The sequence below is a fragment of the Passer montanus genome, unplaced genomic scaffold, assembly GCF_014805655.1.
Source record: "Passer montanus isolate IOZ18808 unplaced genomic scaffold, ASM1480565v1 scaffold80, whole genome shotgun sequence".
Taxonomy (NCBI): domain Eukaryota; kingdom Metazoa; phylum Chordata; class Aves; order Passeriformes; family Passeridae; genus Passer; species Passer montanus.
The window spans coordinates 2,181,413-2,202,256 of NW_024373257.1; the positions used below are offsets into that span (position 1 = coordinate 2,181,413).

A 20,844-nucleotide genomic window follows, 5' to 3' on the forward strand; every position below is an offset into this window, starting at 1 on the left:
ATTACATTTCAGTGATGCTGTGTCTATATGTGCTTTGAAGTATTTCACTGTCCTTATAATTAAAAAAAAAATCCTCAACAAAAATTAGTGGGTTTAGCAGGCCCATCTACAGTAAATGTCTTGTTTTTCACCCACAGGGAGAAACAGAAGGTATAAGAAGCTCAGACACTTACGTGATGACAGATGTGAGACGAAATGCAACAGGAGAATACAAGTGCTCTCTGACTGACAAAAGCATGATGGACTCAACCACCATCACTGTGCACTGTAAGTCGTTGCATTTTGCCCTCCTAGGTAGGATACAAACTGATCTTGGACCTCCTGGGATGGTTTCTCTGCTTTGTGTATGCAGCTTAGGGCAGTTACCTACAGGTGAAGTGCTTGTTTGAAGGCATGTCCACTCATTTCTATTTATTTTAATGTATTTCTATTTGAAAATCTTGACTTTCTCAATTCATTGTCTAGATAGTTTCACTTCACGTAACTTTGGATTCTGTATGATTCTATTACACTGTCACATATGGTGAGAATTTTGTTATTTTATCTTTTGCTCAAGTGAATGTATATAGGGAAAATTACTTTCTTCCAGCTGTGCCTTAGAATGTACACAAACATGGAAGCTAATCCACAGGAATATCACTGAAGGTCATTCTTCTAGTTCTTCATAGTTAAGTTCCCGTTCCCTCAATGAGATTAACGTGTAAGGGGCCTAGAAAAGAAACTTAGGAAGTCGTTATGTTCACATAGGAAAAGTTGTTGTTTTTATTTTTTCCAGGATTGTGAGAGCTACAGAGCTCATTAAATTTTCTTTAGCTGGATATTATTTAGTCACACTAGCAGCAACACTTCGAAAGCAGCCATGAATGGTTGAACCATTGAAGCAATAGTTGCTTTTAATCTCTTTATGCAGAAGTCAAAAGCAGGAACTCTTTCAAACTCTGCTATACTATCACAGGCTGTTAAATAAAACTCATGCCAGGGCTAGAAGTTTTCCCCTAAAAACATTGATTGTCTGTACTCTTCACAGTATCATCAGTAGTTGACAGGTTCAGAGGGATATGAAGGATAATGAAGGCTTCCACTGTAGTTATATTTTACATTAAAACAAACTTCATGTTTCTTTATTTGGTTTTGATTTTTTTTTTTCTTGGAAGAGGTACAGTACATGCATAATATATTGGTAGTTATTGATTAATTACACTACACATGATTAATTACACTATTATATGTAATGAATATTTTGCCATTAATAAGATCATCCATTGTTACCCTGCCCACCTGCTCTGTTTGCTGAGAGTTGGGCATGTAAAACCTGAAAAGGGCTCTGTGCTGCTGCCTCTTCACTGCTGGATAGCAAAGGTACCTTTGCTCTGGTATAACCAGCCCTTTGATTTTTCTTCAAGTGTATTTCACGTCTACTTTTATTTTCATAAATAATTACTCTGAAAAATGGCTTTCTCAGCTCCAAGTTATTTTTAGCAAGCCAGTTTTCCTGTGTCTTCTATTTTGTCTGCACATTTAAAGAGCTTTGCTATGCCAGAGAAACATGTAATTTCTAGACATGAATCTTTCCAGTGCTGGCAGCTAATGCAGCTACTCCGAACTCAGAGGTGCACTCCAGTACCCTACTACTTCACTGTACTTAGGGTTCATTTTAGTTTTTTTCCAAAGCATCTCTATAAAGCCTTCTTTTACGAATGAGTTGCAGTGGCCTGGAATAGTTCTGTAATTCCTGAAATGTCCAGACCATGCACCATCCTTAAGGTACTTCATTGTCTTGTCAGATGCTGGTCTAAAGCATTTCTGCAGCATGTGGTTTGTCCTTCAAATACTACTTACTAATCAAATCCTACTTTTTCTCCCTCTTTTGCTTAATTCCTCACCTTTTTTATGGATGAATATTCCTCTCTGTGGTGGCACACTATGATTAGGAGTCAGGGCTTTTCATTTCTTCACATCCAATCTCAGCATTTTAGATTTGTTTTTTAAAAACCCAACCACAAGCACAACAAAAAGCAGGCAATATAATAATATTCATTAAAATAAATTAAAATTAATTTATTATTTATGTTAATATTTAAATAAAACGTAAATTAATTTAAATTTTATAAACTATTTATAGGAATTTGTTAAATTTCAATTCTAGTGTCTTTTCCCAAATCAATTTTATTAAGCATTATAATGGCACTGATTTCTTTCAGTGTCTAGGTAGGGAAAGCTTCTTGCTGGCATCAAAAAACATTATTATGCCATAATCCTGAAATATTTTTTTGTAGAGAAAATCAAGCTCCATTTTTCCAAGCTGACTGTAAATTATGAGATTTACAGAAAGCTTAAAATTGACATTACAGCATCAGAGTTACCCTTAATGTTAGTGAAATTATTTATTAAGGAAATTTAGGGGTATAAAATATTCCCTGCCTTATCCATGGAACATAAAGGACAAACTACAACCTGAGCTCGTGCCCTTCAGATCAGGATCTGTGCAGCCAGGTCCCAGTTTAAAGTACTGAGTGCTCATGGTTGGCATGATTTGTCCCTCTACAGAGGCAGCAACAGAACAGGATTGATATTGTGGATTTGGGGTTTTTCACACGAGGTTGTAAATTCTCTGCCAGCTTTGTTCCTTCAGTGAGTTTGCCCAGGGTCAGATGAGCAAAACTGGCAGGCAGGGCACCAAGGCAAAAGCTGTTTACAGCCACTTACAGAGGTGTAGAAGCACACCCTGAGTGAGGCAAGGAAAGCAGCCAGGGTAAAGGACAGGTATGTCTTCCCTCAGCTATAAAGAAAGAGCTCTTTCAACCCACAGTGCCCTGTCATTATCTGTTGCTATGGGGTTTTGAGCAGCTTGGACTAGTGTTGGTGTTCCTGGCCATGGCAGAGGGGTTGGAAGCAGAGGATCTTTTAGGTCTCTTTCAGCCCAAGCATTATATGATTCTGTAACTGTTTCTGCACATAAAACCTAGTGTGGAGTAAGTAGGTCTGTGGAACTTCCTCTTTGTGATGCTTTCCTTTCTGCTAAAATGCGTTCTGCAAACCATCCGGTAAATTGAAGGTCTTGGGAGTATAGCATTTGTAATTCTCTATAGATATTTTTATAGCCTTGTCTTGACTTGTCTCGTCTTTCAGTAAAGCCATTGAAAATACAGGAGAAAATCACCTTTTGAATGTTGCATGGAAAAATCTATTCTCAAGATACTAGGAGAAGTTTCCAGTTGTCTGCTAATTTATTTATGGAGTTCAGACAACAAAGAAGTGCCTGCATAGTTTTCCCAAATGCAGCACAGTATTCCATCAGAGGCCTCCTTTAAATGCTGGGAGTCTGTCCTAGATGTTCCACAGCTTCCCAAACTGAAATTTCTGCTTCAGTCTTGCCCACATTAATTCCATACCTCCCTCACATGATGTGGTGGTACGTGCAGAATGCACTGTTTGTCTCTTCCATGCCCTACTTGGTATGCAAAGACAGCACTGAAATCAATGCAAGACTTCAAATGAGACTACATTAAGAGCCAGAATATATTGAAAATGGTGCCTGATGAGGAGCTTGTTTCTGAAGAACATTTCAAAGCCAAACGTGAAATGTACAGAAAATTCTCACAGAAAAGATTTTCTTTCAATGGAGACAAAAATTTGGTTTTGATAGTCTTCTGTATGCAAGAAATGTTTTCTCCTCATACTTCTGTACCAAAGTGAGATTATTTACTAAGTAGAGAGGTAAAGGTAACTACATCACATTACTTTGTGGACCTTACAGATAAACTGGCAGAAAATTAAGCTAAATCAAGTTGTTCACGTAGAGATTCTAGAGGGGATCCTATGTTAAACAGTAGCTTAATTCTGTCTTGCCTTATAAGTCATACAAATACTGCTCTGACTTATGTAGCTCATCTCATACCCTCTACATTTTCCTGAACCACTATAGCAACCAAGACCAGTGTGGGAGGGATTGTAGTCCCAGTTACACCACACAAAGGGGCCAGCAGGGCACAGTCAGACTGCCCTGGAGGGAGACTGGGCTGAGTGATTGCTCTGGGCTCAGTGTCAGTCTTGCCTGAGATGAAGGCAAAAACTTCCATTAATTTTTGCTTCCTATGGCAAATACGAGAGGAATGCCTTCTGAATGGCCTTTGGTGAGCCCTTAGATTTGAGGTGCTATCTTGCTTCAAAGAGGTTTAAGTACATGTAGAAGGAAATTCTTGAGGGGAAAAAAAAAAACAACCAGCTTTTACAAAAGGTTTAAGTAGATGTAGAAGGAAATTCTTGAGGGGAAAAAAAAACAACAGCTTTTTCTTCGACCACCCCTCTGCACTGTTAGAATGTGTTTAAGAAGATCCCATACACTGTCCAAATCTATGTACTGCTCACTGTAGGAATCTTGTAATTTTATTTCTTTTTTTTTCTTCTGGAAGCCACAGGAGAATAGTTGGGTTCCATTTACTGGTTTCAGGAGGGAGGATAGGAATGCCCATAGGAATACAGAAACAAGATGCCATTTTATTTCATCAAGATTTTTGACTCATTCACAGATGAAAATGCAGCTCTTGTGACCTCTCAGAAAAGACACTGGGCTTGTAACACAGATAGTAATGCTGCAGATCCATAGTACAGGCTGAACACTAGCTGTTCCCTCAGGTTCTACCTTTAATTACAATGGTGTTCCCAGGGCAACCACTGAATGAAGCCAGTAGTGAAGTTCACTGTTTTGTTAAGGAAAACTCACTTTCCTCCACTGTGATTTTTGTTTCAAGCTTTTTTAAAGCTCTACTTAAAAGTCAAAAGGAGGTTTTGCAACCCTTTTCCAGCAAGTACCATATTTGAGATGAAGTCATGTGTGCTTTTGACCACATGTGTTTGTGTATTTGTGCACACATCTGTGATAGTCATTCAGTCAGGCAGCTTGGCTTACAAGCAAGGCACTGTCAGAGGGGAAGCAAAATAAAGATTGGCTAACTCTGCTTTTCTTTCACTGTAGGATTAATTTTTTTTTCCAAATGATCAGCCCATCAAATCTTTAAACTAAGAAAAATCCAGAGCAGTGTTTCCTGATGTTTCTGTTATTGGCTCTCACCCTGCCTTGTGTCAAACACAGCTGTCACTGACTGCAATTTCCCTTGAGCTTAAATATGTCAGGCAGAGCTTGGACTCTTTTTTGAGGTACACAAAAGTGGCATTTTAATTTACAAATAAGAACAAATAAAGGGCTTCATGTGCAGCTCCCCTACCCTGTAATTCAGGCTTCTCATCCCTTCAATCAGTACCATGTCTCATGCACCCTCTTTGACTTTCTTCATCCCCTTCTTACTCTGAGGGTAAAAATCCTCTAGTTTTACCACACAAAAGAAAGGCACCCCTTGACCCTTGCTGTTCTCTCCACAATCACTATTTAGATAACCTGTCCCCACCTGCAGTAGTCCTCCCCTGAAGATGCATTTCCACTTGGCCCATAGTAAGGTACCCTCACAACATTCTGTGCATCCTTTTCCAAGATGCACATTCTGTTATGTGACATACTTCTTCAGCTTCTTGTGCTTGCTCTGTCATTCTTTCAGCAGAACAAGGTGAAAAAATTGTATCCATTTGTCTAGTGATTAGTGAGGTTTTGCTTTTCCTTTTAGCCTATAATTACAGCAAAAATATGAATGTTCTGCAATGCCTGTTTTAGAATAATTCTCTCATCTCCCTTCCTTGTAAAATTGACTTGAATTTTATTGAAGAAATGAAATCTTGAATTTAATGAGTGCAATTAGTCACATTTTCTTTTCTTGATAAGCCTCTGAAATGGGCCAGGCTTTCTCAGATTAACTTTTTACAAATATTCTTTCTATCCCAGATTTGGATTTGCAGCTAACTCCTAGTGGAGAAGTCACAAAACAAATTGGAGAGGCCCTGCCTGTGTCATGCACAATTTCTTCTAGTAGAAATGCAACTGTGTTTTGGATAAAGGTCAGTAATTCATCTATTTCACACTCCAACTGGATGTTCACCTCTTCATATTACTGCTGCTACTTCAGTATTGGGAAGGCAAGGGAAGGGAAGGGAAGGGAAGGGAAGGGAAGGGGGGAGGGAGGAAGGAAGGAAGGAAGTTCATTGGGCTTTTTAAAGAATATTGTTGAAATGGGTCTTATGCATGTGGTTAAAATGAGATCTGCTCACATTGATGACTGAAAATCAGTTACTGTAATGATCAGCTCCGCTTCCAAATGGAGAGAATTAAGGCATATTGTAATACAAATACCACTTCTGTGAACGGATCTGTACAAGGCCCTTTGAGAATAAGGTTCTTCTAAGAAGAAAAGCCCATTTGGGGGAATTTTAGTGCATTTTGTCACAGGTGCACTTGGTCTTGGTTCTGATAAACATAACAAAAGGGCAAGGGTTGAAAGGTTAGATGGTGAAAAATGTAGCAGTTGCAGAAAGTGGCTTTCTACAAAACCTGTAGTGCTGGAAACTTATAGTAATGATGCTTAATGGTTGTTTATGAGCATATGTTGAGCTCATAAGCCTGGCCTAGAGGAGGGTTACTTGTGTCTCAAATGTTTTATCACTTATGGTCTTGGCCAACCTCTTAGAAAAGCTCAGAGCTCATAACTGATCCCATCTATGCTCTTGATTTAAAAGCAGACTTGTTCAAGAAGAAATGAGATGGCTTCTATAAATCTCCAGCAGTTTCCACTTTTCATGCTGTATACTCAAATGTACTTATTAATGGGGAAACAGCTTAAAAAAGTGAGCATCTAATTTTCCAAAGCATGTGAAAACTTCTGTTGATAGTAGTCATTAAGGGGTTAATGTATTGTGAGTCCATATCTGTTATTTCTAACTCCTGACTTTATCAGGACAATACCAGAATGCAAACAAGTCCATCATTTTCAAGTCTTCAGTATCAAGATGCTGGGAACTATGTCTGTGAAACTACTCTGCAGGAGGTCGAAGGACTGAGGAAAAGACAGACACTTAAACTTATTGTGGAAGGTAAGCAAGCAGATAGTTGCAATTATTAATGGTTACTTTAAAATAAAATGGTTAACTGTAATATTGTTCTTGTAGGAAAACCTCAAATCAAAATGACCAAGAAAACCAACACAAATAAAATGTCTAAGACAATTATCTGCCATGTGGAAGGTTTCCCCAAACCAGCAGTGCAGTGGACAGTTACGGGCAGTGGAAGCATCCTAAATAAAGCAAGTATCTTTCTTATTCACCAAACACTAGGGTATAGGAAGTGCAAATGAAAATCAAGGAACATTTTTGAGGTAGTGAGATTGAAAAATAAGTCTTTTTCATTTATCTAAGAGGAGGTTAAGGGGTAGCTGTACCTATGTGGCACTTACATGGATGACTTTTTTATGATAAAGCCTTTTTGAATAGAACAAGTGAAGGCAAAGGAGATCCACTGGCTACAAGCTGAAGCTGCAGGGGAAAATAAAAGGTTACAAATGAAATATGCATTTTTTAAATGAAGGTACTTAGCCGTTTTATCTGGGTAATGTGCTGATTTTGCCATTGCATAAAGAATTTGCAAATAATGATGGAATTGTGGAACTTACATTAGAAAGCAAATGGGTACTTGATGTAGGCATTAACTGAGTGAAATGTAATGAAATTTGGCGTGTGTGAATCAGAAGTTACATTCATTATAGTTCCTTATGTGCTTTGCAGCTTTTATCCTAATATTTGTAGTTGTTTTTGTATGGTTATACCTGTTGTTTCTCGCTGGAAACTGAACAATTATACATTTATCCTGAGGCATAAATAAGAACTCATATATAGCAGGGAAAATACCTGGAAAATATGCAAACTGAAGTATTTTTATATGGATTACCAAATGATTATACATTTATCCTGAGGGATAAATAAGAAGAACTCATATATAGCAGGGAAAATACCTGGAAAATATGCAAACTGAAGTATTTTTATATGGATTACCAAATCCCATGAAAAGTATTGCCAGATTTTGCCTTAGCAGGAAAAATAAATGAGACCACTCTACAGTCAGTGGCTGGAAGGACAATGTGCAGTGATTCTGTAGATTCCATTACATTTCATTAGGTTTTGTTTGACCCTACAGAAATTATGTGTAGCTGACAAAATTGGTCCATTTACTTATAGGTATAGACAGGAATTGTCTTGAAGCTATATAAATGATTGCAAATAATTTTCTCTAGGTGTTGCATTAATCCAAGAATGATGCACAGCAAATTTAAGGAACAACACATTGATATTACAGTACAGATACTATAGGTGCTACTAGACACACACAATAGTTTGGCAAAATAATGCTTAGTGTGGAAATAGCTTGGAAAGCTGGAAAGTGGAAAACTTGGGGCAGTTCTTCCCCTTATAGTGACGTAAATGAGAAACAGCAAGATGGAAAAAATTGTACCTTAGAAGTTTGAAATTTCAAGAACTTTTTCTCTTGGAATATTTTTAAAAATATGTGAATTAAAAGCAAATGCGGAATGTTGTTAATTTTTCAGAAAAAATAATTTTTTATCATTGGTCTTACAGTGCACATTATACTATCTATAACTGGATATTTTGGCCAACTTTTTCTTTCAAATATTTACATTATCATTTAATAAAACAATGTAGTATTTCTCTTGCTGTTGTTTGGAAAACTGAAATATTTGTTGAAAGTTATTTCCGTCTGGACATTTTCACTGTGTAATACAAGTGATGCGTGTATTGTTCTTTGTGTTTTTAAATTATACTAATCTTCATTTTTCACCTTTTCAGACAGAGGAGACAAAATATGTTAATGGGAAATTTTCCAGTAAAATTGTAATTGCTCCTGAGGAAAATGTAACTTTAACTTGCATTGCAGAAAATGAGCTAGAAAGGACTGTGACCTCCATGAACGTCTCTGCTAGTGAGTGTCCTCTAAAGATAATTTCCTTAAAGTTACAGTTTCTCATAAAGTACTCATACATCACACTTAAATGAAGAGTAGGTCTGCATAGTAATGTTAATACTGAGATATTTAACCTTTTTGTCTTAAGCAATTGTAAATCCACTCTGGATCAGCACTTTGTCTTAAGTCAAGCAATTGTAAATCCACTCTGGATCAGCAGTACATAAAATTTATTGATAGCTTTCTACTGTGTCACTTAGTCTTCATGACTTTTTTGGCTAGCTACAAAAGTAAACAATATTACAAAATAATAGTACAACATAATAATACAAAATACTGCAAAGTAATACTTCATGTACAAGACACAAATGATTATTTATTTATTACAAAATCAACAATATCTCTTAGTCACTAAATTACAGTTTATTATTATTGGTATGACTTGACTCACAACAGAAATCAGCCATACTGGGCTTTAATCATATATCATGATGAAAGGTAGTGAGAACCTGTGGAAAGGTAAGACAGAAATTCTCGGTCAGAAGTTTTTCTGACTTGAATATTACAGGTTTAGAGTAAGATTCTTCTAATGTATATAGTATAGTTACAAGGGAAGGCTTCTATTTAAAGATGGGATTCAATATCTTGTTTGGAAAACACTGTTCCAGTTTTTGTCATTGCTTTAAATAGGTAATTAAAGGTAATTTTTAGGTCTGTGTTGTCTTTAATTCAATTTTTACATTTTTCATTTCAGTAAGTATTCCAGAATATGATGAGACAGAGGATAGAGGTGGTATGTATGGTTTCCTCTCTCTTTTTTATTCTTTTTTTTTTTTTTTTTTAATATTCTAATCCCTTTTTCTGTTTCTGGTGAAAATTCCTTAGAAATGTTGCAATGCTTTATGTTATCATAGGTCATCTCATTAACTTTTCTTCTTTGCTTCAGATGACAACAGTGAAAAGGTTAATGACCAGGCAAAGCTAATAGTGGGAATTGTGGTCGGCCTTCTGCTGGTTGCTCTGATTGCAGGTGTTGTCTACTGGCTCTATGTGAAGAAATCAAAGTAAGAATTTTTTGAAAACTTTATACTAAGCTGGAAAAAGAGCAGTGATAAGAAGAGATGTATGTTTACTTGTTTTTCTTCCTCTACAGCATTTCAGTTTTCTGGAGTGGGGAAAAGTTGGTACAGTAGGTGCACTTATAGCAAAAGGAAACTTGGTACCTCTGATTGGCTTGTCCTATTGCTTAATGGGACTCATCTCCTGGAAGTGGGATTCTAAGATTTTCATAGATCATAGTAGTAATGAGGTCCTGTTTCCTGACAGCCAAGTCTGTGCTGACTCTTGCATTTAAATATAGCACTTAATTGTGGAATGTGATGTCTGGAAGCCTGTGTGGCTGTACTGGTGCTAGAAATTGCCTTTACTTAGAAATGGCTACCTTGTTTCCTTTAAAAACGGAATAACATACAGAATAAGACTCAACCATCTAAGGGAGAAGAGAGATCCTTAATTGCTTTGTTCACGCGTACTTTCAGGTATCAGAAATAAAATTGGTAAAAATAGAGCTTCTGTTGCTGAAAAATCTAGGACCTCTTATCCCAGCCCAGGTTTTAGATGTCATAGGCATAGAACAGCATTTTCCATTTTCAACTTTCTTCCTTGTCACAGAGGTTCACTTCAGAAAATAGATGGGAAGGTGTCAAGAAGTGACCACGTTGCTCCATCCTTTTGAAGCTGGCTGTTACTGTGTGCCCCATTTGGTCCTACCCCCATACCTTTATCTCCAGGGTGAACTGAGGGCAGTCAGAAGTAGCCTTGCTTTCTGACAGCTCTCACAGCTGCTTCTGAGCAGGGGAGGTTAAGTGGCTGTGCATAACCTGCTCCCATCAGTACAGGTGTAAAAGCAGTCTTAAAGTTCAATTGGTTTCAGTGTGATCTTCCATTAAAATTGAATCAAATGAAATCTAAAATATACCAGTGGGATTTTACTATGAACAAATGTGTTTTCACTGATGTGAAAGTACAACAAGGAATTCTCCATCTGCTAAGAAATGCTCCTTTTTTTAGATAATACATAAAGACTTTGGCTCAACCATAACTGATCAGGGTTTTGAAGTTTTCCAAATATAGAATTGTTATAAATTACCCATGCACCGAACTGCACTCAGATACTATAGAGGGTTTTTTTGGTTTTTTCCCAAGGCTTATGCTTTTTTGGTAAAATAGCAACATAGTGCTCTTCCTCCCACACTTTGCTACTGTTGCAGTAATGCCTAAGATAAGTTTGTCATTCCTTTTCAAATGTGTGAATGTGGAGTCATGAAACTGTGGTACACTGCTTTGGATTTCTTTGGATGAGGTGGTGAATGTAACAAGTAACAAGGGTGGAGAAGGTAAAATATCTCTTCTTGCACCACTGAGTACTGCAGGGAGAGCCGACAGGAATCATAGAATATAGCATGAGATGAATTTATGAATGATAACAATTTTTTTCTGCTTCAAAGATAGGATATGGCATAATCTAAATGGACACCACTTCTTTTTCTCATGTTCAGCTTCTCTTCCTAAAGCTTAGAGGAAAAATTAGGGCTGGAATTGATTAGACAGGTTCACTGGAAACAAAAATGCCTTCATAGTTAAACAATAGTCTCTGTATTTGACACATGGTTGCTGGCTTCCAAACTCCTTAATTGATGTATCATCATTGACAATCTCCTGTTCTCTGTATATTTTTAAATTGATGTGTTGCTATCCCCCCTGCTTTCTGCACACCATATTTGCAGGAGCAAGCAGAATGTCAGTACCTATTCTGACAAAGTTTTCATTATGAATCATAACCTAGCAATAAAAGTAGACCTTGCAAAAAGCAACTTACACCTCTGGACACAACCTCCCCATCTGCATCCAGGCCAGCAGGTAGTAGTTATTTTTTGAACCCACCCTTGACCAGTAACTCACCTAATCTCTATCCCCAAAGTGACGCCAAAGGAAAGTCTGAGAAGGCAGCAGCACAGAACTTTCCAAGTCTGCCGAGGCAAGAAAAACATTACTTTTTTTGTTATTGGTGTTGTGGTTTGTATAATATTCTATTGTCTTGTCATCCACACTAAGTAGGAATTATACTTGTAGCCTTGGAATATATTCACAATAAATCACTTGTACAGTTACTCACTCCCTCAGCTTCACTTGATGGAAAAGCTGATTATTGGCATATATTCTTTTCAGTGTGAATATTATCCCATAAATCAGAGACTCATCTCTATTCCACATCCTGCATCCAGCCTCCTCTTGAATAAAGAGTTGAGGCTACCTACCCCAGCATGCCTTGTTTCTCCTTCATCTGAGCAGAAGGCCAAACAGTTGTTCTCTTCAGATTTCTCCTTTTTCCAGAAATTAGTTGTACACTAATCTGTACTGAACAGAATATAACTCAGCACTTTGGAATCTTTGTAAAATTTTTGTGTCAAGTGTCATTTGAGAGATTGAAGGACACCCATGTTTGGTAAATGCTTCATATATGAAATTTTCACCTTGCCAGGAACAGCTGAGGGTACAGCAGAAATTAAAGATTCAGAAAGGAAATAGTGCACTCAGCACCTGCTCGCTAGTCATGGAAGTTGGCATGTTGTTGGATCTTGGCCCCATTTTTATCCCTGTAGTTGGGAGGTGCTCAGATCTCAAGTCACATGAGGCTTGATCAAGGTTAAAGTGGTTCAACATCCAGTGGATATCACTTCAGCTGGGCCAGCTGAATCACAGCAGCAGTCTTAAAGTTCACACTCAGAGCACATCAAACTCTTGACATGTTTCGTAGGTCACAGTAATGACAAAGGTTATTGGCGTCTCTGAAAGTGAACACTTGAAGCATAACAGTTCTGCTTTTCTGATGCTCTATAGCAAACAAGCATAGGAGTCAGATTTGATGGGCCAAAGATGTAAGAAACTCACTATGTTTTCAATAAGACTCAGCATTGTATTGGCTTTCACGCAATTCTCTTTCAGAGAAAAGACATAGTTACCAAACATCTCTGAAAGTGTCAGCTCAACACAAATCTAATATAAAAGTGACACAAATTAAAAACGGTCACCCATTTCTTGATTACTGGGATATTTTTCTAATATCTCTGTGGTTTGTCCTACTGATGGACATTTAAAAATAATTGGAGGAAGTGGAAGGCAAGATTGGAGTAAATAATGAGGTTGCAGCTAGTCCAGATTGGGATGTATAAAACCATTTGCTCCTAGAATATCATCTGCAACAGTGCAGTTGAGTGTAGCTTTAAGGAAATTCATGGCTCTTGCTTCAGCACCCAGAGCTACTCAGATGTGTATCATCTTACCTGTCATTATCACAAGGTAGCAAGGACAAACAGCACTGCATACTTTCTTCCTTAAATAGTGTTGAGGGCAAGGCCCAGACTTGTGAGATTAAAATAAATCAGAAATTAAAACATTACAGCAATTTTTGGGTCACCTATATGTAGTCTGTATTTACACTGCAGCAGGCAAAACAATTATCATGGAAAATGGTCTTCATATTACAAACAATGCTATGAACAGTATCTGAACAAGATCCATAAAATAGTGGCCTCACAGCACACATACTCCAAAGAATGCTAAAAATCTCACTTTGGTACTACTTACGGAGAAATTTTGATTAGGATTCCCTGAGGATAATTATTTTCCTGAAGAGCAAGCATAGATAAATATTAAATACGAGTCATAATTTTAGCAAGAGCTCAGAATGATCCATGATTTACAAATTAAAGGGGAAAAAAAAAAAAAAGAGGAGTGAGTAAACTCATATTTATACAACCAACTTCTCACTCTTCAGAGCAACACTATCAAAAGTGTGGGCTTTTTTTGTGGAGCTTCAGATAATGAGAGTGTCAGAGTGCTCCAGGTCTGGGTAAAGTGGGCTGTCTTCCCTTTTGGGTAAATCCTTGGGAATATTTCTGTATGTTCAGGCTTCATTGCCCAGCTACTCAAATATTATGAGGAAATCAATCCTGAGTTGCAGATGGAGCAAGCTGGCAGGAGTTAATTCACAGAAAAAGTAAGGAACAACTGTTGTTGAATGTTAAGCTGGAGTAGGACCCCTTGTGCTGTGCCTGAAGTCAGCTCAGGAAGTAATGGAACCCATATTTTGAGACATTTCTGTTACAAACCCAAGCACATCTGTTGAGCCCTGGCAACTGGTGCCGTGCCAGGGGTGGCTGCTCCTCTGCTCTTGGCAGAGCACTGCCTGGGGACCACACCTCCGAGCCAAATAACTCCTGCATCTCTTAATGATACTATTTAGATAGCACCAAAAAAGGCTGCAGCATTGTTTGTGCTGAGGTGGTGATTCTGCCTCGATAATAGCATTTGGGGAACAAAAAAACAGGTCAGCAGGATCACTGAACCTTCATAAATAAAAGGCTGCATTTCAGTCTCAGGCATTGAGAATAGATATCCATCTAATTGTCAGACATGAAAAACTGCTGCTGCTCTGATTTCAAGCAAGTGGTTTGTAACATCCTCCAAAAGAGTTCTGGAGCACCTGCCTCTTTCAAAGTTAGTGTTGCTCTTTAAGTGTCCCATTTTTGCCCAGTGTGGCTTTAGGAAAATAAAGGTGCCATTTAGTTTGACTGAATATAGAACTAAAATAGATTACTTTAAAAATCAAAACCTGATCACACTGCAGAATCTCCTGGTGATAGTCATTGAATACTTTTAACCTTATCAAAGACGAGACAGTTCTCTGTGCTGTGTCAGGTCATATGAGATTCAGTCTGATTTGGGCACTGTAAAACTGGTGATAAGGGGCCAAAAAGAAGGAACCCGTTGAGCTATGCCAGAAGTCTATCCAGTCTCCAAGAGCAGACATTAGCAGTTTATGTGAGGACAGATGTGCATGGTACTGCTTTCTCACATCCAACTCACTTCAGCTCAGGTAATTGCCTGAGTCCAGCTTCTTTCAGCTTTTCATCTCTTCCACTATTGTCTCCAATTTTGTGAGACTTATTTATGGAAAAGACTTATTAGCCACATGACAAGCCAAATTATGTGCTCAGCCTAAACCAAACATGTTTTAAATGATAAACTTTTTTAATTTTCAAGGAATTTTTTGAGGGGTGTTTCTTTTTTTGTTATGATTAAAGAGACTTGTGAAAGGTTATTAAGCTCATAGAAGGTCAGTCCCTACCAAAGCATTGAATTTTCTTCTTCATTGCATTTCATATCCTTCCCTTTTATTCATGTCATGTGTTTCAGTTTTTGAATACCAGAAAAAAGAGATTGTTACTGCACAATAGAAATTTACCACTGTAGAACAAGTTACTTACAATATCTCATCACTTTTTAAATTAAATTTGCCTGTAATGAAGAGGAGCTCAGATCTTTGCAGTAAATGTGTTTTCAGCATGATACCTTCCTGTCAGTCACACAAATATAACAGACCAATAGCAAAAGTTAATGCAGCTTTAAAATATTAAAACCTGTGGCTCCTCAGGAAATGACCTCCTCTAAAACCAAAAAGATTTCAGAGTAGTCTCTTTCAGTGCAGCTTGTGGGATTCGAGATCCAGAATCCCATCCTCCCCGGGCACTCCAAGAGAGCAGCTTTTCAGTAGCACTCCCAAAAGTGGGGAGGTCTCTTCAAGAGACAAGAACTAAGCTTCCCTGCCTCAGCAGCGCTGCTCCAGGGTCCCTAGCCCAGGGCACTCATGGCATGCAGGGCTCTCCCAGCCTTTGCTCAGATGGAGGATGTGCCCAAGAGCTCCCCTCTGGCAATAATCCCACTGGCCGGTCCGGTCCGTGCGTTCCTGCATGGTGTCAGCGTGGTGACATGTCACACTCCCAACCTGTGTCTTCCTTGTACTTTGCAAGTTGGCGTCACTCCGGGTCTGTACCCTGAAGCAAGGGTGAGCATATGCATCAGTCTGTCACAGCAGACCATACTTTTCTGTAGGGGAAACAAATTATCTGTCGAGAAAATGCAGATATGATAATCTGCTTTGACACAAGGGATTTTCTTTGTCCCACTCAAACATATTTGCCCATTTACATTTTAAAAATTGGGGCCTTCAAAATGTTATCACAGCACTGCAGGAATCTTTCACCTTGGCAGACAGTGAGGCTTCTCACAGATTAAATGAATGGCATAGTGGTTTTATTGTGCTAAGCTAAACTAAGCACTTAACTCATTAATGCATCACCACTACTCGCATTAAGGAAGACCTGCTATTTTAAATGAGGCATACCTCTTTCCTTCTCCCCCCACCCAAACATTTACACAATCTCATCTTTACCCAAAACTCAACAGTCACAGCTAACACAGACCTACAAGCCAGAGTGAGATTTTTTTTCAGTGGTGCCAGAATTTTCATGAATTTCTTCACATTTAAAGAGCTTCCGTTTGGCACAGGCTCTGAAGTCATTTACTACAAATACCCAAAAATTGCTGTGTTGATCAAGATATTTTAGCTACACTTGTAACATTTTAGTATGCCTTAAAGCAGACTTGTGTTTATTGAAACAAGCTGCACAGTTACTATGTCAAGAAACATGGCTCTCCACAGCTGGTTTAGCCTTACTAAATGTCTGCTAGCTCAGAATAATTCTGAATTCCTTAAAAGGTAGATCAACACAGAGCCCTGCTGCAATACTTCCTGTGGTACTCTGGTGTCACTGGCCTATTTACAGACATATGCAAACCTGTTGCTCTGCTCAGAACAGGACTGTCAAAAGTTTCTGTTTACTGTGAGGGGAGGAGGCAGTGTCATTAATATGAATTTGGAACAAAATGGTGTAGACATGCAAAAATGACCTTCCTTTACATTGTAGGACGGCATCAAAACATGTAGACAAAGATCTTGGAAATATAGAAGAAAACAAAAAACTAGAGGAAAACAATCATAAATCTGAAACTTAAGAGAAAATGTGTCAGTCATCATTCCAGGTAAGTGTTTCATATTACAGCATTAAAATGTCTTTGTCTACCATTTCTCTCTGGTGATCAAAGCTCCAGCTTGGTCTGGGGATCACCTTCCAGAGGTGAGGCAGTGGGGTCGCTTTGTGGTGTAGTTTTAGGACACACAGACTCAAGCTTTTGGCCGGTTAAGAGTTCAGAGATGTATATACAAATATAAAAAGAAGTCTGACATTTAGATAGAACTTGATACTTGGCTTTATTTTAATGCATGTGCTTGAGGAAATGAAAATACAAATTTATATACTGTACCACTGTGCATGTGTATGTATGTGTTTATATGAAGAGTATGTTTAGATAGAGTTCAGAAGGTTTCAAGTTATTACTTGAAATATTTATAGAAACTTCCTTCCCTTAGAACAAAACAATTCTCTTAGTCTAGATTTCACACACCTGTACTGTGATCAGTTTTATCCTGGTAGGAGACACTGTGTACTACATTAGTAACAGGATTCAGAAGGTTTCAAGTTATTACTACTTCCCTTAGAACAAAACAATTCTCTTAGTCTAGATTTCACACACCTGTACTGTGATCAGTTTTATCCTGGTAGGAGACACTGTGTACTACATTAGTAACAGGTTTTGAAAGTTTCCCAAACTGGGATGAAGTAAACTGTTTACAAATGGCCTGGCAGATGCTGAAGTTCTGCGGAGAGACATTAGTAACAGGTTTGAAAGTTTCCCCCGCTGGGATCTGTATGAAGTAAACTGTTTACAAATGGCCTGGCAGATGCTGAAGTTCTGCGGGGAATTACAGGAGCACTGCAGAGCACCAATAGCACCACCCTATGCTCACACATACACACACCACTGCTGCACCTCTCCTCCTAGTAACCAAAGGAGGGTAAGGTTAGACCATTTTTCTGGCCAGTTTAGGTCATTTAAAATTAATACTGTGTTAATACAGGAGTCTGGAAACCAGCTAAACATAGAGATTTGTTGAGTTAGTCATCAAATAATCTTAAAAGTGAGAGTATTACAAATTCAGGGGTGCTTGCATTGTAAGCTCCTCCACAGAAAAGCTGTAGACAGCCCTGATTTTCAATGATCTTAAGTAAATAGCATTGCATACCTTCTTGAGGTAGCAGGGGTTTAAAGCATATGGAATTGTAATATTTCATATTTATATAACAAGGTTTCTTCTTTAAATGAATGCAACTGTCAATAATTTCAATATGTCAGTATTGTCTGACATTTTCTAATACAAGCCACAAGTTTTGCATTAAACATTTAGAATGTAATGGATTATATAGAGCAATTACACAGTATATAAAGAGATGCAGCATTGCTGTAGGCACTTTCCCAGCAATATTACTGTTTTACTGGTTTGGAAAAGGGAATTGGGAATACCAAAATTATGTCCTAGGAAGGATTTAAAGATGGAAAACAAATCCATTTGGATTTTGAAAAAGTTGCAGTGTAAACACCCTTTACGTGTGCCTTTGGTGCAATCTTCTACTCTGTATTTCTTCAGATCAGTAGATCTGCATAACTGAAATGAACATAAATCCATTACTTACCAGATAAACTTACTGGATTTACTGGGAACAATGCTGCAACAGCGATTCTTGTCATGAAAGAAAGTGTTTACGTCATTGAGCTGCAGAAGAAAGTACTTTTCATGTAGCTGTTTATTTACAGCATAGATACTGAGTAGTTATGATGGTTAACATATTTTAAAATATTTAACTGGTTTTATCTTTCAGAGAATACATATAGACCAATTGAAGCATGAACGTGGATTGTATTTAAACATATACAAAGAAGTGACAGCTATTCATGGTTCAAGTATTGAGCAGATCATACTACCAGATTTTCAAAGGATTTTAGACACAATTATCTCAAGCTAAAAAAAACCCCACAAACCTCCCAAAATTTTGGCAACAGCCATGATAATAGGTCACCATGTTGTGTTCTGTTTGAAATATTTTTTTGTAAATGTCTGCACTGAAGATTTCTTTTTGTTTGCCTTTATGTAAATTTTTTACGTAGCTATTTTTATACACTGTAAGGCTTTGTTCTGGGAGTTGCTGTTAATCTGATGTATAGTGTAATGATTTTATTTCAATTGTTTTTATGACACCCTTTGAACAGGTACATGTCTGATTCTGGTTGTAATCAGTGAAGCCTCTGCTTTGTAGCAAGTACCTAGAGTGTAAGATTGTCTTAAAGGAAAATGTCAAACTCCTTTTTCATTCTTTGAAATCATGGTAAAGCAGAAGGGTGACAGCTGTGACAAGAATAAATTAAATTGTTAATGAAAGTGAACATTTTAAAAACCATGCAAAGCTAAACAAGCTAGAAGGGGAATAAAGAGTTTCCCTGAAGAAGTCTGGGTATTGAGTAAGGAACACTATGAAAAATTCCTAGCGTACGTACAGCTGGTGGCTAAAAAATCCTTTTCTTCTGGAGCAAGACATGCATTTTATTGATGGTTATCAGTCATCTTTCATGTTAGCATTAGGATAAGGAACTGGAATTCTGGATTAATTTTGATTCCTTTATGTTATTTGCTGCCTTAAAGTACTGTACCTTTTCTTCTTTTCAGAGAGATACCAGTCCAAATTGGAAACTTTTTTAAAAAGTTATCATATCAAAGCTGCATTTTTTTCCCACAAAAATAGAATATATAAATATATATATATTTTTTGTGTGTTTTTGTTAACTATGCTACAGATATTGAATGCACCTTGAGATAATTTTAGTGTTTTTAACTGGTACCTAATTTATCAAACAGTACATATAATTGTAACAATGAAATGTCTATGTATCTTTTAGTTACATTCAAGTTTGTAACTTTATAAACATGTTTTTTGCTTGAGGGAATTTTTAGAATGGTACTTGATAAGAAAAGGTTTTAGGGTAAATGGCCAATGGAAAGTTGTACTTGAGGGAGATAAGTTTCATCTTATCTGGAAAGTTAGTTTCTGGAAGAAGGGAACAGGCAGCTTTGATGGAGAGGAACAGTAGAACTAAGCAGAACATCAGGTTTCCATTTACAAATATCCAGGGAAAAAGTAAGTTTTTATAGACTGGTAGGCAAAAATAAATAAATAAATAAAAGAAAAAGATGGACGTTAGGAAATGTATTTTGCCACTTTTGCATTATTTAGGGGGCAGAAAACACTGTTACTTGTAAATTTGTAAAATGTTAAATGTCTGGGCAGTAGTGACTGATGTCTTAATAAAAGCTTCCTGTAGTGCATTGGCATGGATTAAATACATAAGATGTCCTATAAACTCTATGCTGTATAAAATATTAGAGGGAAATCCTGTTATATGCCTCTAAACTTTAATTTGTTACTGTTTTATTTGGCAAAAAAAAATTATAATCTTGGTCAATATTTAAACCAAAGTAAAATGGGGGAAAACCAAAGTAATTTGTTTTGCATGGCTAAGCCATTCTGTTATCTCTGTAAATATTGTGATTTTTTTCTTTTTAGAATTTTGTTAAAAAAATTCTAAAATTTTTAAACACCTGTTTTTCGAAAATAAAACGTGAACACACAAAAAAAGTTACTTTATATATAAATATATCTTTTTCTTTTGGTGCAAGAACACTGCCAAGCGATACACGTTTTTTAAAAGAAAAAACAAATTCAGTGGGCATGACTCTGAACGGGAAATGTACCAGAGTCCTGTGAAGGAGTGTGCATCTACTGCCTCTCTTTGTTTATATCACTACAAATAATTCTTAAATACAGAGAGGAATCTTCCAAAGATAGGGAAAACTCCAAAGGGAAGGCATAGGGAAGGGCTGAAAATTTTCATATCACTGTCAGGGGAATATAGGGCATATGAGAAGAAAAAAAGTCCTTCAACTTTCACAGCTACAGAAAATGAATATAAAAAACTCCTCGCCTTTTGGGATTCTGCTTGATCTCCTATGCACTTTAAATCGTCAATCTGAGGAGCTGGGTTTTTCCCTGCTCCGAGTTCACTATAGGCAAGTTTCAAGAACCAAGAGTGCAAAAGAATTAATGTTTCTATCCATGCCTAAACAACAATAAAACTGA

At 37.4% G+C, this 20,844-nt stretch overlaps 1 protein-coding gene across 2 annotated transcripts in view; it reads left to right on the forward strand.

Annotated features, from left to right (window-relative positions):
* ALCAM (activated leukocyte cell adhesion molecule) overlaps nucleotides 1-20,343 on the forward strand; it is a 115,666-nt gene extending 95,323 nt beyond the window's left edge. The window contains exons 8-17 of one of the 2 annotated variants that reach the window (XM_039732806.1): nucleotides 138-267; nucleotides 5,834-5,946; nucleotides 6,840-6,975; nucleotides 7,051-7,184; nucleotides 8,740-8,872; nucleotides 9,609-9,647; nucleotides 9,801-9,918; nucleotides 11,835-11,891; nucleotides 16,684-16,798; nucleotides 18,535-20,343. In XM_039732806.1, the coding sequence (XP_039588740.1) occupies nucleotides 138-267; nucleotides 5,834-5,946; nucleotides 6,840-6,975; nucleotides 7,051-7,184; nucleotides 8,740-8,872; nucleotides 9,609-9,647; nucleotides 9,801-9,918; nucleotides 11,835-11,891; nucleotides 16,684-16,771 (948 nt within the window). In that variant the 3' untranslated portion in view covers nucleotides 16,772-16,798; nucleotides 18,535-20,343. The remainder of the gene's footprint in view (nucleotides 1-137; nucleotides 268-5,833; nucleotides 5,947-6,839; nucleotides 6,976-7,050; nucleotides 7,185-8,739; nucleotides 8,873-9,608; nucleotides 9,648-9,800; nucleotides 9,919-11,834; nucleotides 11,892-16,683; nucleotides 16,799-18,534) is intronic. The other variant, XM_039732807.1, reaches the window with a different exon arrangement.
* Nucleotides 20,344-20,844: the final 501 nt, after the last annotated feature.